The sequence below is a fragment of the Ostrea edulis genome, chromosome 10, assembly GCF_947568905.1.
Source record: "Ostrea edulis chromosome 10, xbOstEdul1.1, whole genome shotgun sequence".
NCBI classification, from domain to species: domain Eukaryota; kingdom Metazoa; phylum Mollusca; class Bivalvia; order Ostreida; family Ostreidae; genus Ostrea; species Ostrea edulis.
The window spans coordinates 29,096,947-29,118,042 of NC_079173.1; the positions used below are offsets into that span (position 1 = coordinate 29,096,947).

General features: G+C 35.3%; 2 protein-coding genes across 2 annotated transcripts in view; one reads left to right on the forward strand and one right to left on the reverse strand.

Annotated features, from left to right (window-relative positions):
- The window catches only part of LOC125674557 (uncharacterized), a 412,455-nt gene that overhangs the window by 8,257 nt on the left and 383,102 nt on the right, over positions 1-21,096 (reverse strand). The window lies entirely within an intron of this gene.
- LOC125665340 (uncharacterized) lies at positions 815-20,088 on the forward strand. Its single transcript, XM_056150911.1, has 6 exons — positions 815-875; positions 1,133-1,528; positions 4,343-4,705; positions 8,289-8,798; positions 9,128-9,219; positions 16,361-20,088. The coding sequence occupies exons 1-6, from the start codon at positions 815-817 to the stop codon at positions 16,550-16,552; spliced, it is 1,614 nt and encodes a 537-aa protein (XP_056006886.1). The 3' UTR covers positions 16,553-20,088.

Consider the following 21,096-nt stretch of genomic DNA (forward strand, 5'->3'; position numbering starts at 1 on the left):
CTGTCTCAACAGATGAGTTATCACCGTTTATTATTGCCAGTAAACCTCTTTATTTTTTCACAAAATCTAATACATTGCTAAATCAAAACCAACGGAATATCGATCTTATGTAATAGTCAAACCGGGAACGTTAAGACAGGTAGTGATTGCTCCATCGCCAATTGCTCGGAAGAAGAGGGAATCACGGGTCTTTTTGGATATTACCTTAAAAACAGAGGTGTCGTGTCGCGGCAAAGGTTGGCACGATATAGAATCCTCACTGTTGCTGCTATGAGCGCTAAGCGTAGGTCTATTTTTGGTGCATGTACTTCACCTACAGCTGGTGACGTCTCAGTATGAGTGAAAAATTCTCGACGGTACATAAAACAATTACTAAATTAGAAAAAACGAAATAATGTGTATGGCCATAAAACTAACCGTGCTAATCGTATTGTTATGTTTTAAGTTTGTCTTTTCACCCACAGGCACTTGTTTCTGTAAATGACTTATGACCTCTGTATACTAATAATAACACGTGTTATTATTAGTATACAGAGGTCATAAGTCATTTACAGAAACAAGTGCCTGTGTTTTCACCCCAAGTAAATCTTTAAAAATCAAGATATGGCAATAATGCATGTAACTAAAACAGCGAACGAAACGGCGATTACACATGACGAATGATCCATTGAAAGGTTTAATGAATGACAATGAGGTCAATAGAACACTTGTTTTTAAAATATCATTTCAAAATTATTGTCACCTGATAGCTTTCAAGACATTTAAAGTCGGTGAAATTTGAAAACACTGTGTAGTTTTCCTAAATGAACTAAGTATGGCCTCTTCCATATCGTTATTGTGTTGTATTTTAAGTTCATCCGTCTTCGCCTTCATAGGTAAGGTGTGTTTCTTTCCGATAAAGGTATTTTATAAAAGAAAGTTTAATTAGCTATCAATTATAAAGTGCACATTTAGTGTGCTTATGTAGAAAAATTGAATACCAAATATTTTTGATTTATATGAACTTTATATGTTGGCATCCTCGTCGAGCTATATATCTAGATGAACGTCTATATTTCTTATTTGAATGGAAACTGAAAGGGTATAGAAACAAACTATCTAAAAGTAAATTGTATGTATATGTATATTGTAGGTACACAGGGCTTATCAATATACACTCTTCAAGCTTGCTACGGTAATGGATTCGAGGATTACATGAATCCATCTTGTCCAGTGGGCTATAAAATATACGTGTACGATGTTTACACATATTCCAAAAGAATAGACCGCAACTGCCCCGCAATCTCTGACGTCACCAACCGGAACATCTCATATTGCTGCAATTATGTCAACGAAACTGAGGATTGTGGGAAGAGGTATTATGGAACTGAGCATGCGTATCAGCACGAACATTATTCCCGGTGTTCTGGACGCCAGGACTGTGGACAAGGCGTACAGGCGTCTTGGAACTTTACTAACGATGTCTGCAATAGCAGTGTCTTCATGGAAAAGTCCAACTACATGAAAATGTGGTACAACTGTCTACCAGGTTAGACACACTGCTAGGGAGTATGCGTCTTAAAGTCCATCTGTAGATCAGAAATGTTTATTAACAGCGTAGTTAAGGTCTGCACTTATGTGTCTGAAATTGGATGTGGTGTTACATTGAAAATGAGTATCTGAATTCAAAATAATGAAAACCACAATGTATTGTATGCTCTTAACAAGATGATTCCAAACCAAAAACTGCTATTTTATTTAATTTGAAACTTTTAGAGAGATTGTAATATAATCGAATTCTCTCTCTCTCTCTCTCTCTCTCTCTCTCTCTCTCTCTCTCTCTCTCTTCCCAATGATAGACCAAAAACACGCTTTTGAAATTGATACGATTATACATGCTAGACTGCATGTAATTCATGTAATGAAAAATATCGAAAGGGGATGCTTACTCCTCCTAGGCACCTAATCCCACTTCTCGTGTTACAAGGGGTCCAGGTTTGTCCTTTTCTCGATTTTGTATTCCTTTTAAGATCTTTTTATTTTCATCTTTATTCTTAATACTCATCCTTAAACTCTCGTTTAATCGGAAGTCCTAGCAAATGTTTAAGAACAGGAATATGTGTTCATTACCAGTTCTGGATCAAAACGGGACAGTTAGAGATTTGAAATGTAAATATGTTTACACATGCAAAAAATAATGAAACGACTGAGACCTGTCACTGATGTAAATTTACACGTTTCACCCACACCCCACACCCACCCACCCACAAAATTCAAGACTTATATAATTTTAAAGCTTCGTTAAAATCTGAACGCATGAAGATTTTTAGATTATTATTCGTTTTTTAAGTAAACTTATACATATCAGGGGGGGGGGGGGGGGTGCCCAATGTCTGTGACTTATGATATTCAATTCCCAAGATTCAAAATACATCTGAATACAATTTCTAAAATATTCCAAAATGAGAATCACTTCGTTTTTTGTTGAAATCGATCGTTGCATGTGAGATGATAAATTGTAACATGTGTCTAGATCAAAGATAGCGAATAAATCTAACCAAGATTCAGAAGTCGGCAATCACTGTCGAGAATTTCCAATTTCCATGGAATCCGTAAAGTAAAAAAAAAAATAGATAATCACCATAAGGAATTAGTCACAATGCTTCCCATTTCAAGGTTTCTACAAACCATACCAACGAAATGGCAATTTACACCTATTCTGTGCAATTACACCTATGTAATGAACATTTTTTGTAGCGCCAAAACTTGATATGTAACACGAATATCATGTAGACGTATTCATGGATTTTCAAACGTTTTGTCGAAGTATCAGGTTTTACCTGTAAATTGAAACGTTTTGTCGAAGGATCGGGTTTTACCTGTAAATTGGAAACGTTAGGTGACTAAAAAAACTGCATACTACCTCCAACTTTTACGACGCACGTTCCGCCCACTCGGCATCACATGACGTTTGATAGAATACAGTATTAATTGCGATAGTTTTTCGAAGTTATATAGCATTGGTGGATATGTTAAGTCATTTAATCGGAACTCCTCTGATTGAACATTTTAATAAAAAATATCTTTTGCCATATTGGAGTCTTCAGTCTCCTGGAAAGGGGGGGGGGGTGTTACAAACTTTAATAGCAGCCCCGTCAGAAATTATTTTCTGGATCCGGGGAATCAAGGGATACTCGGAATGAATATATAGAGTAGATAAACTACATTTTCTTGATCTAGTGGCGGATCCAACGTCGGCAAGCCGGGCGTACGCCCTCCCCTCTCAAATATGGTCCCTTTTTACAGAAACCACTAGAATATAATGTCTTATTATATACTTTCAATTTCATCTCTTCTTTTTTCTTTAAAAGTTTGCGGGCATATATTACACGATATATGCCCGGAAACATTCCGGCCCGCAAACATTACCTCACAATCAAATTTTTACGTCGTTATTTTTCAAATTTTTCGTGTTTTTCATCTTTTACTCAGTTAAACCGATAAAGTTATTGTTAAAAATAAAATTATTGTTAGTTTCTAAATGAAATTGAAAGTATACAATAAAAAGGTTATAGACTTTGTATGGGAAATACGACGACCTCGTTTTTTGTCGCGAACGGACCTCGCAAGCTCGGTCCGTCTACGGGGGACTTCAAGACACCCTCTATATTCCTTGTATTTTACTCCCCTCTCCCGTTCTGAAATTTCTGGATCTGTCAATGTAATATGCAGCTGGCTGCAATCTATGAATCAGTGGCGGAAATCTATAATCAGAGCCAAAAATCTTTTAATCAGAGCCGGAAATCTATGCATCAGCCGGAATTCTATATGATAAATCAGATCTAAAACTCTCTAGATCAGAGCCTGAAATCTACAAATTAGAGACGGTAATCTATAAATCCGAGCCGGAAATCTATACATTAAAGCCGAAAACCTACAAATCAAATCCGGAAATCTATAAATCAGATCTAGAAATCTATTAATCAGAGCCGTGAATCTATTAATCAGAGCCGGGAATCTATAAATCAGAGCCGAAAATCTATACATCATTTAATCTAGTAAACATGTTTAAATTAAGAGTTTGGGGGGAAAAAGCAATATGGGAAATGCAGAGTAGACCCAGTAGACATAGAGTCCATGACTTTGCAAGAAATATTTCTTATTACTTTAGTTTGCACATTTTATGTTGTATGAGTCCAAACATCGGATAACTTTGGGCTAAATGAGCTTCACTGTGATTCTTTCTTTTTTCTTGTTATAGAAGCGATCAACTTGCGTTAATTGATCCTGACAATTACTTGACATTTCTCTGTTCGATGGTGCGTGACTTGGTGTCATTATGGTTTGTATAATTCATTTCCAGATTCAGCCGTGCAGTCCATCAACAATGCCACATTTACAGCCCAGTCAGTCTTCCTGTCAAGTGAAGGATATCCGTTGGAAATGTCTTCCTGTGGAACAACTTCCGGCGCTACATGCGAGGTCACTGCTAGCGGTACCTCCACAATTCGTATCACAGGATTTGACCTTCAGTTTAGTGAAAGTTCAGGGGAATGTAAACAGAGATTGCTAATAACAGATAACACTTCAATTTGTGATATAGCATGCGATGACATAAACGATTTCGCTCGAACGACTCTGTATACCAGTAGAAGCAATAGTATCTCCATACGACTAGATAACACGGCTACTTCCGAGGGTGGAAAGTTCTGGATTCATTTAGAAGGTACATATATAAAAGGATGTATCGGAACCGGAAGGAATTTGTTTCTATATATATCTCTCTCTCTCCCAACAGTCCGTCTCACTTCTATTTCCCCTCTGTATTAGTGATAGCTTGACGTATTGTGTATGCTGCGGTAAGGATGTGCAACTCGGGCACATATTCACGTGGGGGTGGGGGACACCCCCCTCCACTATGTTGACAATATACATTCTTTCTTTATTTTTACATGCAAGGTTCATTAGTTTGATATGCAGAATTGCATGTATTGTCTGGCTGTCCCTCCTAATAGTAATACTGAATGACAGTGGAGATGTAAGCTTAGGCCAATTAATTAAGACAACCCTCCACGCCCACCCAGCACAGTTTATGCTGTTTGAGGTTAGGATAGAACTACTCTTTAATTTGTTTTATTTTTCTCTTTCTATTTTTGTTCATTTTGCTAGTGAAGAATTTCAGACACCGTTAGATCGGGTGAAACTACATGTATATGAGCGGATCCAGAAATTTTCCCCATTAAATAATAATGATAATAAAAGGTTTATTCGGATTTGTTTTCACAATCTAACGAATGTAACGCTTTGTTTTAGTTTGACGAATGTCACAGTTTCTTGGGTTACTTTCAGTCTCTCGGGTTTTACAGCTTGTTATTTTATTTAGAATTTTTAGGGCAACGGAGATTTCTTGGAGCCTTGTATCTTATTTTGATTCTGATATTTTGAGGTTACCCATGAATATTTTATTCAATTCATAAATGTATCGAGCAACAGGATTTAACGACTGATCTATATATGCTTACAAAATTATCATGCAACAAGAACATTATTCTAATGAAGATAAAATATCAAATATGATGTAGACAAAACAAAGAGAAAAGATTAAAATGAAGAGAAAAGGGTACACATGAAAAACAAGAGAAAATTCTCAATGATTATAAACTATGCAAACTATAAATTAGCAAATATTCCAAGCATATATATGTATACTGGATGTTTAAAATATTTGAGTGAGACATTAAAATACGGTTATAGCAAATATGTTTATAATAAATTCAAGCTTTTAAAAGCAATAACTTATCAAAACTGTTTTCTCCCAACATTTCCCTAAAGGCATGATATACTGTTGTAGCGAGATTGTTGAATCAAAGCGCTTACATTCGTGTATATAAGTATGAGCGGCAAAGAAAGTGTTTTAATTAACAGTTCAAAGTTATTTATTGACAAAATTAATCATCTTTTCCTCTAAAAAGAATATGAACAGCAATGAGTGTTCACAAAAATGCATACAATGACTTCTCTCAGAAATAATACCAGGGGATTGTAAAATGTAGTGAATACTATTCTTTCTCAGAAGTAAAAACAGGGCATCGTAAAATATAATGGATAATCTCCCTCTCTCAGAACGACCCTGTATACCAGCAGAAGCAATAGTATCTCCATACGACTAGATAACACGGCTATTTCCGGGGGTGGAAAGTTCTTGATTCATTTAGAAGGTACATATATAAAAGGATGTATGGGAACCGGAAGGAATTTGTTTCTATATATATCTCTCTCTCCCAACAGTCCGTCTCACTTCTATTTCCCCTCTGTATTAGTGATAGCTTGAGGTATTGTGTATGCTGCGGTAAGGATGTGCAACTCGGGCACATATTAACGTGGGGGTGGGGGACACTATGTTTACAATATACATTTTTTCTTTATTTTTACATGCAAAGTTCATTAGTTTCATATGCAGAATTGCATGTATTGTCTGGCTGTCCCTCCTAATAGTAATACTGAATGACAGTGTAAGCTTAGGCCAATGAATTAAGATAACCCTCCACGCCCACCCAGCACAGCTGTTTGAGGTTAGGATAGAACTACTCTTTAATTTGTTTTATTTTTCTCTTTCTATTTTTGTTCATTTTGCTAGTGAAGAATTTCAGACACCGTTAGATCGGGTGAAGCTACATGTATAAGAGCGGATCCAGAAATTTTCCCCATTAAATAATAATGATAATAAAAGGTGTATTCGGATTTGTTTTCACAATCTAACGAATGTAACGCTTTTTTTTTAGTTTGACGAATGTCACAGTTTCTTGGGTTACTTTCAGTCTCTCGGGTTTCACAGCTTGTTATTTTATTTAGAATTTTTAGGGCAACGGAGGTTTCTTGGAGCCTTGTATCTTATTTTGATTCTGATATTTTGAGGTTACCCATGAATATTTTATTCAATTCATAGATGTATCAAGCAACAAGATTTAACGTCTGATCTATATATGATTACAAAATTATCATGCAACAAGAACATTATTCTAATGAAGATAAAATATCAAATATGATAAAGACAAAACAAAGAGAAAAGATTAAAATGAAGAGAAAAGGGTACACACGAAAAAGAAGAAAAATTCTCAATGATTATAAACTATGCAAACTATAAATTAGCAAATATTCCAAGCATATATATGTATACTGGATGTTTAAAATATTTGAGTTATAACAAATATGTTTAAAATAAATTCACGCCTTTAAAAGCAATAACTTATCAAAACTGTTTTCTCCCAACATTTCCCTATAGGCATGGTATACTGTTGTAGCGAAATTGTTGAATCAAAGCGCTTACATTCGTATATATAAGTATGAGCGGCAAAGAAAGTGTTTTAATTAACAGTTCAAAGTTTTTTATTGACAAAATTAATCATCTTTTCCCCTAAAAAGAATATGAACAGCAATGAGTGTTCACAATAAATGCATACAATGATTTATCTCAGAAATAATACCAGGGCATTGTAAAATGTAGTGAATACTATTCTCTCTCAGAAGTAAAAACAGGGCATTGTAAAATATAGTGGATAATCTCCCTCTCTCAGAAATAATTACAGGGCATTGCAAAATGTAGTGGATACTATCCTTATAACCATCATACATGTACATTACATGAAGGACCATTTCTAAGAAAGTCATTTTAAAAAATCAGCATTTCAGTTCTATATTTACAATTTAAAAAAAAAAAACTTACACTAAAGTCCCGAACCAAATGAGCTTGTTTTTCTTTCTTTCTTTCATTTTTTTTTTTTTTTTTAATATACATATTAAGATTAATTTTCTTGTCGATTGATATTAATAGGTTTTAACAGATTAAGCATATTTTGTACCACGCGATAGACTATTTCAAAATTACACTGTTGACGGTACACATGTACTGAGCTAATCCTGCGTGCTGGTGTAGGTATTTTGGGGAATTGTTTTATTTGTAAAGTTTACGAATTTACATATATAATTGTGATCAGACGTTGTGTAAGATTCGACAATGTTTTACCAATCTTCCACAGGTGCTTGCCCCCCCCCCCCCCCCCCCCCCCCTCCCCCGGCCCCCTTTCGAATAAGCTACATGAGTTGATTTAATTGTTTTTTTTGTTGAAAATATGTCTAATATTTGCAATACAACGTCTTGCATACCCCTCCCTAAAGTCCAAAATAATTCAAAATAAGCCTTTTCTAAATTCATATTTTGAATTCATGATAATTCCTATCTTGATTTCACGATCATTCATATGTTGATTTCACGATAATGCATATGTTGATTTCACTTAATATATCTGCAGCCACAAACTCCTCAGACGAAATAATCGTGCAGTGTCAGAACTCGACACCAGTTGTTTCTTGTAACGACACATTCACGATCTTGAACCTCACCACTACAACACAAAGTCCATTGTCGTTAACCACTGTCAATGATGCGGAATCGACAACCAATCTAGACATAACCGACTCCTCAGTTTCATCCGCGACATTTGACACCACGACCACCACCCCCTCCTTTAACACCGGCGTAGTAATGACTGAAACTGCCACCGTAGAGACTATTACAACAGAGGCAACGACAGATTCTTCCGCGGGGACTACTTTTTCTGTAGTAAATTCTAACGGTGGCAATGACTCTTTAACAAACACAACGGACAGTGCCGAATCAACAACAGTCAATCACGGAACGCTTACTACGACCAGCACAATGTTGAACATCGTCAGCCAACCTTTGACCCCTGGAACAAACCAGACAACCACGCAGTCGTCCGCTAAAGATAACGTACCACGTAACAATAACAACAAGCAAGGTATATTTCATTATGAAGTTTTTATTCCTTCTGTTAAGGAAATTGATTTCAATTCAGAACATGCCGTGTGCAAGCCTTGTTGTAATTGATATCCCTTAACAGCATTTTTATTTTTTATGGTAGTTTCTAATTTTTACCTCAAAACATCACAGATAGTAAAGAGTATCACGTGACAAAATCACGCTATTACTTATCCCCTGATAATCAGCTGAAAACTCATTCGTAAGACGAGAAGAACCAGGCTTCGAACTAAATCGTGGTAATTAAAGATTTCACGCCCGAAAACGTAATTCAATGAAAGCAAATGCAGCTATTTTTTCACTTTGCAGATTCAGCACTTTTACCCGCTCTGGGAGCGATGCTCGGATCGATAGCAGCGGCCGGGCTTATGTTCTACCTCTACTGGAAATGCAAGAAAAAGGTAACATTCCACTGTATTCAAAATAGCCATTTTTTAACCAGTACAAGTGACCTTGACCTTGAAAGAATGATGTACATATGAATTGATGAATGTATTCAGAGAATAAAAATCAAAATGATGTTGATGGTGATAATTATCACCTACTCTTATCATAATGGCAATAATTATTATTACTACTGAGTAAATGGTTGGTTGTATATTGTTTAACGATTCGTTCGAGAACTTTTCACCCAATCACCATTGCCGGTGAAGGACTGCGAAATTTAGGCTTATGCTCGGCGCCCACGGCCTCTGAGCAGGGAGGGATCTTTATCGTGCCGCCCCTGCTGTGAATCGGGACCTCGGTTTTTGCGGTCTCATCCGAATGACCGCTCCATTTAGTCGCGTCTTACGACAAGCAAGAGGTACTGAGGACCTACATGTATTCTGACTCGTCGGAGTAGTAATGGTGGTGGTGGTAGTAGTAGTAGTGTTGGTCGTGGATGTCGTCGCCGTAGTTATCATTGTTATTGACAAACAAACATCCAAACACAAACCTCCCAATGAAACAAGAATAAAACGGTGACTCCATCATAATCAACAAAATCATAGACGTACGCTTCCGTACAATGCTAAATTACGGTATTTTCATTGCTTTCACATACATGTATATTAGAAGTTATGAATTTATAAAGTATGGCAAATTATCACAATTTTACTTTCTAGGAACAAAATAATAAAAATCAAAACGTAACTGAAAGACATATCTCCGGACGATAGTGGGAGGAAACAACCTCCGCAGCAAATCTAAATCTGATCTTTAGCACCTTTTCTATCTATATGTAAAATGCCGTTGTATAGATTCACATAGCATTTAATTTCGTTATATCTGCATATAGATTGTGAGGATTAAATCTGACATGTGAAACGGGTAAACATGTTCATCGGGTGGAAGTACATGTATATCCCGAATTCTCCTTAGCCAGATTAATGTAATTCTTGTTTATTGTCCGAGAAAAGACATTTTGTTTGTTTAAGTCGTAGGATCGATGCAGACCAATCTTCTGGGCTGTAAATGGTTCGTGTCATCAGTATAAGATAGTTCCATTTCCTAAAATCACGTTTTTATTCACTACTCCGACAAGCAATGAATTCAAAACTATACTGTTGATTTAAAATTACTAACAGTAGAGGTTAGAAATGAATTAAACAAATCAATATACAGTCAAAGTTGCTACAGCGACCCACTGTTCTAAGCGACTTACTGTTGTATGTGACCATAAAAAGTCCCCCAAGACGTTGCCCTATATATTCTACCTGTATTAAACGACCACCTGTCCGTGATTTTTACAACCTTTTCGTGTAATTTCACGAAATTTTACCAATCTAATTAAAATCAGATCTTTAACCGTTACATTGGAGAAGGATCTGACAAGCATTGCGTTGGAGGTCATATTATCTCACCTTTCACACTTGACCAATCAAATGATGGTTTTCGCTATCATGAAAGTTTTGCTGTTATATCGGAACATCTGAACATACTTGGTATTAATCACATGCATGCCAATAATTACCAAGAAGCACGGGAGAATAATCGAAGAAGATGGCGGCGGCCATGAGCGATGTTAGAACGTCACAGAAAATATATTTCAACAATAATCGATGTACATTGTATTATAAAAATCTTTCTTTGACGTTGATATTTGCAATTTGTTTAAACTTTCCATGGATCGACACCTTTTTTTGTAAACTTACATTCCGAATACGCTTCAGTAAAACGTTTTCTGATTGGTCGTTGATTCTTGTCAAGCTATTTTATTGGTCGAATATTTGTTGAATTATTCATGAGAATGTGGTCAATAACATGTACTCAAAACCAATGTTGTCAGATCCTTTTCCAGTGTAACGGTTACTGAAGATCTGATTCTAATTAGATTGTTCGATGATATGACAAATCATATTTACCGATGACTAAAACATATATTCCCTTCATCTGTCATATTTACACGGAAAGCTTATGACCCAAAGTGTATTTTGATATTGGGAATGTTTAATAAAAAAAAAGTGGTACTGGGAACTTTTAAGATATTTAAGTTGGTAAGTTAACCACGCATTGTAAGGTGGCCAATGGAAATTTTGCCCGAAAAGATGTAATTGAAAAACATAATTTCTTAGGACAATTGGAACATTTTAGAATCTTTTGATATTGGATCAAAATATGATGGGCTATATACATATTCATGACGATTATACTTTATACCGAGCCGAAGGTCCGTTCGCGAAGCAAGGCGCTGAAGGTAACGCTTATGTAAATGAAAAAAAAAAAGAGAATATCAGCAAATGAATAGAGATAGATAATCTCTACATACGTTCACTGAAAATTTGTTGATCCATATGGGCGCCGCCATTTTGTTGTATTCATTAGTTGCTTCTACAGTTATTCGTGTTTTAATTTTGAATGCCAAATATACAAGACTGACGTGCAATATGTAATTCAAACACTCATTTTGTTAATAATGAATGTTATTATGATTATTGTTACAGTTTTTAGCAAATCATCAAAAAGAAAAACAGTAATACGACTAAATAGATGAACGAGTTCATGCGTTTCTTTAGATAAAGATATAGATACATTTATGCTTACCTTTTTACCATGTTGAATTTGTTAGTTATTTTTTTTTTATATAGATTTAACTGTCTTTTGAATTGTAAACGGGATGTATTGATTTTTGGTTTTAATTGTTTGATTTGAAAGAGAGAAAAAGTTGAGGCTAAATGTGACATCACAATGCACGGTTTACGTCGTTTGGCGTCATATTCCCATAACATTGAGTTAAATAAATAGGTGGATCCTATAGTTATCCCCATACATGTATATTTCCTCTTTCATATTTAGATGTTACAGGGCGTTTATCGCAAGGGGAATTTTTTAGATAAATAATTTAGCATTAATGTTTTCCTACAGGATAAATAGAAAATATTTCAGTAAATTTTTAAGGTAGGCATTGTTCTAAAATTAATAGTCTGATAAATATCTTCAAACATTTTCCCATTTAATTGTAGTTCTTTTCTTCTTTTTTTTCATTAAGAAAAACAGTTGATCTGCCACTTACTGGGAATGAAATGTGTAAGACTATCATGATGACGTCATGATGACAATTGCATCGCGATCAATGTTTTGCTTACATCTAAAGGTGCTAGATTACATTAACGACAAAAACTCCGTTTAAAGTGATTCCACCCTCCTGTGATGTCATCATATTTTGCAAAATCAATGATTTATTTTGATTTATGCATGATAGAAACATAAATTTTGCTAGAGTCTTTTCTGATAGCTATTGTAAAAAATCTTGTTAATAAAACTTTTCAAAAATGTAAGTTATAGATGAATAGTCAATGATACATTTTTTAAAATATTGAATCAAAGGGCAATAACCCTGTTTTTATTGATTTCTTTATCACGTCTATTATTTGATATATTTCCTTTATTTTTACAGACATTTTATATATTTTTGTGAAGATACAGTTTCATGAAATTGTTATGAATGTAATTATATCGTCATAACCAGTTTGCATGAAATTTTGATAACGTTGTTTAAGAAAAATTGCAATTTTCTGACGGTTATAGATGATTCTGTTTATGTATATCTCGCATCTTAAAAAGTGTGATGACCTATGTATTTTATTTGATAATTTGTTAGTTTTAACTCTAATGAATGGAAATAAATACACTTTTAAAACTTGTATCAGATAAAACTGCGAGTATGGATTTACCTTAATGTTAAGTTTTTGTGTAGTGTTTTAATTCCGTGTATTTTAGAAACATTAAGAGACGCTGTCAGTAACCATGGAGAATTTTTTGGAAAGTACTAAAAAAATTTTATTGAAGAATGCTAAAATTTTATGTACTGTTATTGATCAATCTAATTAAAATCAGACTTCGTAGATCTGCGCCGTATACTCTGCCTATTACAGCGATTGTGAGCGTATCTTAGGATCTGATTTTATTTAAATTGTGTTATTGATAACATCATTGAAAACGCACGCGTGAGTCACTTAAACTCAAATAATACAACAGTGATATCAGCAGAAGATGTTTCAAAATGACCAAACAAAAAAAAAAAAAAAAAAAGAAGAAAAAAAAAAAAAGAAGGAATAAATTTGTTTCTAGAGTGCAAATTTGAGTTAATGGGTTGACCAATCAATGTTCGTATCAAATGGTTTGGTATTGGTATCATCGTTGGTAACATTATGGATGCTGGTATTAGCGGTGACCCAGGTACATTGTAGCATTACTTCATCCAGCATCTGAATATCAAGATACATTTATTGAGTCACGTGACTGATATGACCATGTGGCATTAAAGAGAGAGATCCTCTCTGGGATATTGAAAAAAATCCTCATTTCCTCTAACTAATTTATAACATATCCAAAGTAGCATGATTTTTGGCGACATTATTGGAATGAGTGCATTCATCCCCGGATTTTTATATTACAGAACTGTGTATTCAAGGCATAGCACATACAAAAATGACTAAATATTTCATTACATGATTGGCTCAAATGAAAAAGAAATGTTGTCGGACATTGAATTAAATGTTTGGATAAGAAATCTTTGCACAAAATTGAGATATGACATATGAATGGATGGACAATGTATATGAATTGAAGGACATGATTTACTCTGGGTAACAGAGTGTAATTTACTGCAGTTCATAGAGAATAATTTACTACAGTTCATAGAGTGTAATTTACTGCGGTTCATAGAGTATAATTTACTGCGGGTCATAGAGTTTGATTTACAGCGGGTCATAGAGTTTGATTTACAGCGGGTCATAGAGTGTGATTTACTGCGGGTCATAGAGTGTAATTTACAGTGGTTCATAGAGTTTGATTTACTGTAAGACATAGCGTTTAATTAACTGCCTTTCATAGTGGAAAATGAAGTTTAATTTACAACGAAACACAGCGTGTAAATTACTGCGGGTCAAAGAGTGTAATTTATTGCGGGTCATATTCAGTGTAATTTACAGTGAGACACAGAGTGTAATTTACTGCGGGACACAGAGTGTAATTTACTGCGGGACACAGAGTGTAATTTACTGCGGGACATAGAATATAATTTACTGCGGGACACAGAGTGTAATTTACTGCGGGACACAGAGTGTGGTTTACTTTGAGTTACAGAGTGTAATTTACTGCGGGACATAGAATATAATTTACTACGAGACACAGAGTGTAATTTACTGCGGGACACAGTGTGTGGTTTACTGTGAGTTACAGAGTGCAATTTACTGCGAGACATAGAATATAATTTACTGCGGAACACATACTGTAATTTACTGCGAGACACAGTGTGTGGTTTACTGTGAGTTACAGAGTGCAATTTACTGCGAGACATAGAATATAATTTACTGCGGAACACATACTGTAATTTACTGCGAGACACAGAGTGTAATTTACAGCGAGACATAGAGTGTAATTTACTGCGGGACACAGAGTGTGGTTTACTGTGAGTTACAGAGTGTAATTTACTGCGGGACATAGAATATAATTTACTGCGGGACACATACTGTAATTTACTGCGGGACATAGAATATAATTTACTGCGGGACACAGAGTGTAATTTACTGCGAGACACAGAGTGTAATTTACTGCGGGACGCAGAGTGTGGTTTACTGTGAGTTACAGAGTGTAAATTACTGCGGGACATAGAATATAATTTACTGCGGAACACATACTGTAATTTACTGCGAGACACAAAGTGTAATTTACTGCGAGACATAGAATATAATTTACTGCGGGACACATACTGTAATTTACTGCGATACACAGAATGTAATTTACTGCGAGACACAGAGTGTGATTTACTGCAGGACATAGAATGTGATTTATTGCGGGACATAGAATGTAATCATATTCAAATTACACTGTGGATCAAATAGACTAAGTGTAATTCCTGTACATCTCAGCATACATTGACAGAAATGTATTTTACTGAGCTATACACATACTTATCTCAGCATACAGTGACAGAAATATATCTTACTGAACTATACATGTGCATCTCAACATAGTCACATAAATGTAGCTGACTGAGCTATGCATGTGCTTACATCAAGAACCCAGGGCATAAATAAATCGACAGGGTATGCTCACTCCTCCTAGGCGCCTGATCCCACCTCTGATATGTTCAAGTCCGTCTTTACCCAACTTTCTTTTTTGTATTCCTGTTAGGAGTTATGAGATTGATTACTGTTCGTTATCATCACCTTTCATGTACCAGATTGTCGAAAGACGGGTTCCCAATTGTTTTGTAGTCTTTATGTTCTTAGCGAATTTTGACTCCAGTTCAGAGGTGTCCCTAAATAAAACCTACTGTGAATTGTACTTAAGATTGCAACCTATAGAGAAATCATAATTTCATTTAGGAACAGGCTTGCTCTGAAGGACCAAAGGCCAACATTTACACCAAAATAGGGAAACACAGTTGGAAATTAATTTCAGCAACGCTTTAGGTTCAAATTTTAGGATTGAAAAATTCAAACATATATACAGCAATCATTAGAAACGAAGAAAGAAAAAAACCAAATTGTACTGTGTCTGGGAAAATTTTCCCCTATTGGTCTTTTCTTTTGTTATCCTGTTTAAAATAAATCTTCTCAAGAACATCAGGTCATGATCTCATAACATTATGCAAACATCTCTCAATGTGTAGTGTACCTGAGGCTCAGTAAAGTCAATATTTACTGATCACCAGGCAACATAACATGTCTAGTGTGTCTGAGACTCAGTACAGTCAATATTTACTGGTAAGAAGGCAACATAACATGTCTAGTATGTCTGAGGCTCAATACAGTCAATATTTACTGGTCAGAAGGCAACATAACATGTCTAGTGTGACTAAGGCTAAATACAGTCAATATTTACTGATCAGAAGGCAACATAACATGTCTAGTATGTCTGAGGCTCAATACAGTCAATATTTACTGGTCAGAAGGCAACATAACATGCCTAGTGTGCCTGAGGCTCAATACAGTCAATATTTACTGACCATTTTTAGGTTTTTTAGCGATGTGTGTATCTACTTTTTTACGATGTGTAAATGATTTTACGATATGTAAATTAATATTTTTACGATGTGTGAATTAATTTCTTTAGAAGACGCATCAGGTGTTGGATGACTCTATTGACCCGGCACTACAGAGCCATCTACCGGTGATCTCAAGTCTTCCCCCCGCAAGACAGACAACTCTAGCTTGGGATGACAAAGGTGGTGACTTCAACAAAATAGATTCACCAAATAAATACGTAAAAGAACCGACATTAATCAGCCTTAAGATACAGGATTAATGGTCTGATATATAGCTTCAATTCGTTGAATGTGTCTTGCATAACCTTTGTTACATGACTATACCATAATTATATACATTGTTACGTCACATGTCATTTGTTACATAGGCACATGATATAGTCATTGTTACTGCACATGTCATTTGCTACAATGACGTCAAATGTCCATTGCTCCATCACATGTCATTTGTTACATGGGAACATGATATGGTCATTGTTACATCACATGTCATTTGTTAAAATCACGTCAAATGCCCATTGTTACGTCACATGTCATTTGTTACAATCACGTCAAATGCCCATTGTTACGTCACATGTCATTTGTTACAATCATGTCAAATATCCATTGTTGCGCACATGCAGTTTGTTACAATAACGTCAAATGCCCATTGTTACGTCACATGCCATTTGTTACAATCATGTCAAATATCCATTGTTGCGCACATGCAATTTGTTACAATAAAGTCAAATGTCCATTGTTACGTCACATGTCATTTGTTACAATCACATAAAATGTTCATTGTTACGCCACATGTCATTTGTTACATAGTTATAATATATGTGCATTGTTACCTTACATGTCATTTGCTACATAGGCACATGCTATGGTCATTGTTACGTCACATGTCATTTGTTAAAGTCACGTTAAATGTCCATTGTTACGTCACATTTCATTTGTTACAATCACTTCATATATCAATTGCTACGTCACACGTTATTTTTTATCTCATACGTGTGGTGTATATTGAGAGTGAGATAAAGCATTAGCTTTATCACACGCCCGTTTAATAAAGCACTTCCGCAAATAAATACACCATATATCATCTCGTTGTATAAACCAAATATCAAAACACGCAATATAGATATCCTCTATCTAAACAGTCACATCATTCGTTCTTAACCCTTTCTCTTCCGTATCGGTCAGTTTGACCGGTGGCGCGTAAAAACAGGACTTCGCAAAAGGAGTGCCTCTAAATCTTTGAAACTACGGCCATGAGATGTAGTATCTATCATATTTTTGGAAATCTTCTCTATTTTTTAACTATGTAAAAATCAACTATGTAAATAAAGCCATTAAATTAATTTTAAAAGAAGTGAATGATGGCTTCGTCTAAATATGACGCAACGCTTTGTCGCAAGGTCATTTCCCCCCTCATATGATTTTTCTTAATTTTCCCTATTTATGCAGTACTTTTTATATTTTTGAATAGCATATATTCCCTGCTTTCAGCACATTTAAAAAATATTTCAATACCTGGCAGAGTTATAAGAAAATAGCAATTTTTTGCACAAGTACAATTTCTTAAGATTTTCTTTCTCAGTGTTTAAACAGATCGGCGTTTTACCTATATTCATATATGGAATCAGGGAAAAATAATTACAGCCTGTAAAAGTAGAGTAAATTTCCTTTTTGATGGGCCCTTATTCGTGATATAATTCTCGGTAGTTTTTATATTACGATAAAATAAAATTGGGACATGCTGCGCGGTTTTCTTTAAAATTAGCGACGAAACGTTGTCACTGTAAGCGATCGACACACCTGCACAAGAAAATAGTGATTGTCCTCTATTGGTAAATTGAATACTTTTTGATACACTTAAACAATATACACAAATGTATGAAATAATCAGCCAGGTATTCTCTGCTCTTTTTTTAAAGTATAAAACCATTATTGGTATATGGCAGTTACACAACATAAATGTAACTTCATAAAACACCTAGGCCATCGAGAATGTATCGGTAGAGTAAATTGAAAAATAAATAAATAAAATACTCCAAATTCAGATATAAACTTTATGTAATATTTGTTCGGAATAGTAATATTTTTTTCTGCCAAACAAAGAAAATAAAAAAAGATAAGTCCGCATATAGGCCTATATATATACTTTTTTTCCGGGACCCGGATCGCGGCCGCGGGGTTTTCTCAAAATGTGCACTGGCAACACATGTCATTATCGTGTTAAATATGTAATTCATTCTGTATACCTGCATATTTGATTTATTCTAAGTATCTGTATATGGGATTTATTCTATAAATCTGCATACGAGATTTATTCTATAAATCTGCATACGGGATTTATTCTATAAATCTGCATACGGGATTTATTCTATATATCTGCATACGAGATTTATTCTATATATCTGCATACGAGATTTATTCTATATACCTCTCTATGTAATTTATTCTGTATACCTGTATGTGTAAATCTATTCTGAATATATTGGTATGTAAATATGTTCTGGATATTTGTATGTATAAGTCTGTTTTATACATGTATATATAAACCTATTATGTTTGTGTGCCAGAGACCTGGGTTCAAATCCCATCAGAGGCAGAACAATGTCTCTGTTGCATACACAAGTCCAGCACTCTACCAATCAAGCGAAAAGGTTAACCTACTTGCCAGAGCTAGTAGGAATACCATATCACTCACACTACCACATTGTCCCCCTCCTTTTTAAGCGTCGTCCCTGACTTTTCGGAGTACCAACACCTATTGGGCGAAGTACTGAGGTACAATCTCTCTCACCCAAAAGAGATAAACCAGGTCCCAATGTGGGCGCCAAATGTAACAGACCGGTTTTAATATTTAGTGTGTCTAACGAGATCGCGTTTTTTTGTTTTTTGTTTTTTTTTGCGTGAACTTGGGCAACTTTTTCAGTAAACAAGCACATGTAACTTACTTACTATCAGATATAGTGAGTTTAGGGACAGTTTAGCGTCGTATTTGAAAGTTGAGGGATGGGAAACAAAAGAAGAAGAAAAAGCGGCACCCGTTATATTAATATGAAAAATCTTAGCAAGAAAAGCTGTTCTGCTCATACTCCTAATTCGTAAAGAAGGGGGGTGGGTATCCTTTAGTACATGTATGCTTTCCATCAATTTAACCTTGCATTTACACTACCATTCACCGCTACTATTAACTATATCAAGTGACCAGCTAATAAATCGATCTTTGCATGTACTAATAACAAATGTATGTAATAATTTAACGCGATGTCAGAAAAAGGGGGGGGGGGTGTCTGGAGATCTTTTGTTTTGTCTCCGCTGCCAAACTTCAGTAATTTAATCCAATATCTCATGTTTTGGTACCAGGGGGCATTCATTTGCAACATTCTGAAAAATAATCTTCAAACCAGGCAGATATTTTTGTATCAGAAATGAATTGTCTTTAGCCATCACCAATTTGTATGTACAAGAGTTGCCCAAGTGACGCATAATTTTCTGAAGAGTTCCAAAAATTTCTAGTTCCGATATCCCGTATTGTATGACTCTGATGGGATTTGATCCCGGGTTTCTGGCACGCAAGTCCAGCACTCAACCAATCCAGCTAAAGGATTAACCCATGCATATGGCCATTAGGCAGAGCTAACAGGAATGCCATATCACTAACACTACCAAATATGTATCTAATGTATTCTTCTGTCATACTGTTTATGAGTTTTTATATTCTCTATTCTTTTCACTTTTTTATTTGTGGAGCCTGAAGTGAAATGTTTCAAAGTTTCCTTTGTTGATAAATTGATTGATTGTATATTGTTTAACGTCACTCGAGAGAATCTTTCACTTATATGGAGACGTCACCACTGCCGATGAAAGGCTCCAAAATTTAGGCCTATGCTCGGAACTAACGGTCTTTGAACACGGATAGATCTTTATCGTGTCACACCTGCTGTGACATGGGGCCTCGCTTTTTGCGGTCTCATCCGAAGGACCGCCTTATTTAGTCACCTCTTCCGACAAGCAAGGGCTACTGATGACCTATTTTAACCCGGATCCCCACGGGAAGACAGTTAGGTCCACAACATATTCGCACGTTATTTGAAGATGCCTAGTATGCTAGTCCATACTTAGATTTTTCAACACCAGAATATAGACTGAATTCTATGATTTTGGATTTTGTCCATCACAGGCTCTTTTAACTACCACAGATTATGGATGATGCTTCCTTCCGAATCGTGACGCCAGTTCCTTAAACTTAAATTTACTACCAAAGGAATATATGCCGTCAACATAAGCAACATTTTTCGTCATAAAAAAAGTTTAGTCTTGTATTCCAGCATATTTCAGGTTCAAACTTACACCTTGTGTTTCCTACAAATAAACTTCTACTATTGCATCCAAACCTTTCAATTACAAACAAACTTTACAGTGAGTAGATATTATAGACCTTCTTATACTTAATATACCTACGTGTTCTTATGTTTCGTCTTCTTTCTGCTATAGTCGACCTGGACATGTCAATACTGGTGTTGTTGATATAGTTGAAAACGAGGAGGTGAAATCATTTATTCTAAAAGGTCCTAAATTCAGAGAATGTCGGTCTTTGAATTAGTGACAGAACTTCGTCATTGGAAAATCCAACAATTCTAATGAGCTAAGTTGATATTAAAACGATGCTGGAGTTCCTCATTCACAATGTTTTCGTAGTCTTTGGTGATCAGGTGTCTGTTCGAATTCCCATGGGCATGAATTATGCTCCTTTGTTAGCTGACCTGTTTTCATATTCTTATGAGGTAGAATTTATTCGAAAGCTTTAACA

What these genes read in the sequence shown, in the direction of transcription:
- LOC125665340 (XM_056150911.1), top strand. Translation starts at nt 815, where the DNA reads ATGGCCTCTTCCATATCGTTATTGTGTTGTATTTTAAGTTCATCCGTC. An exon ending in ATCCGTCTTCGCCTTCATAG is followed by an intron (nt 876 to 1,132) that starts GTAAGGTGTGTT and finishes TGTATATTGTAG; the next exon opens with GTACACAGGGCTTATCAATA. An exon ending in GTGGTACAACTGTCTACCAG is followed by an intron (nt 1,529 to 4,342) that starts GTTAGACACACT and finishes ATTCATTTCCAG; the next exon opens with ATTCAGCCGTGCAGTCCATC.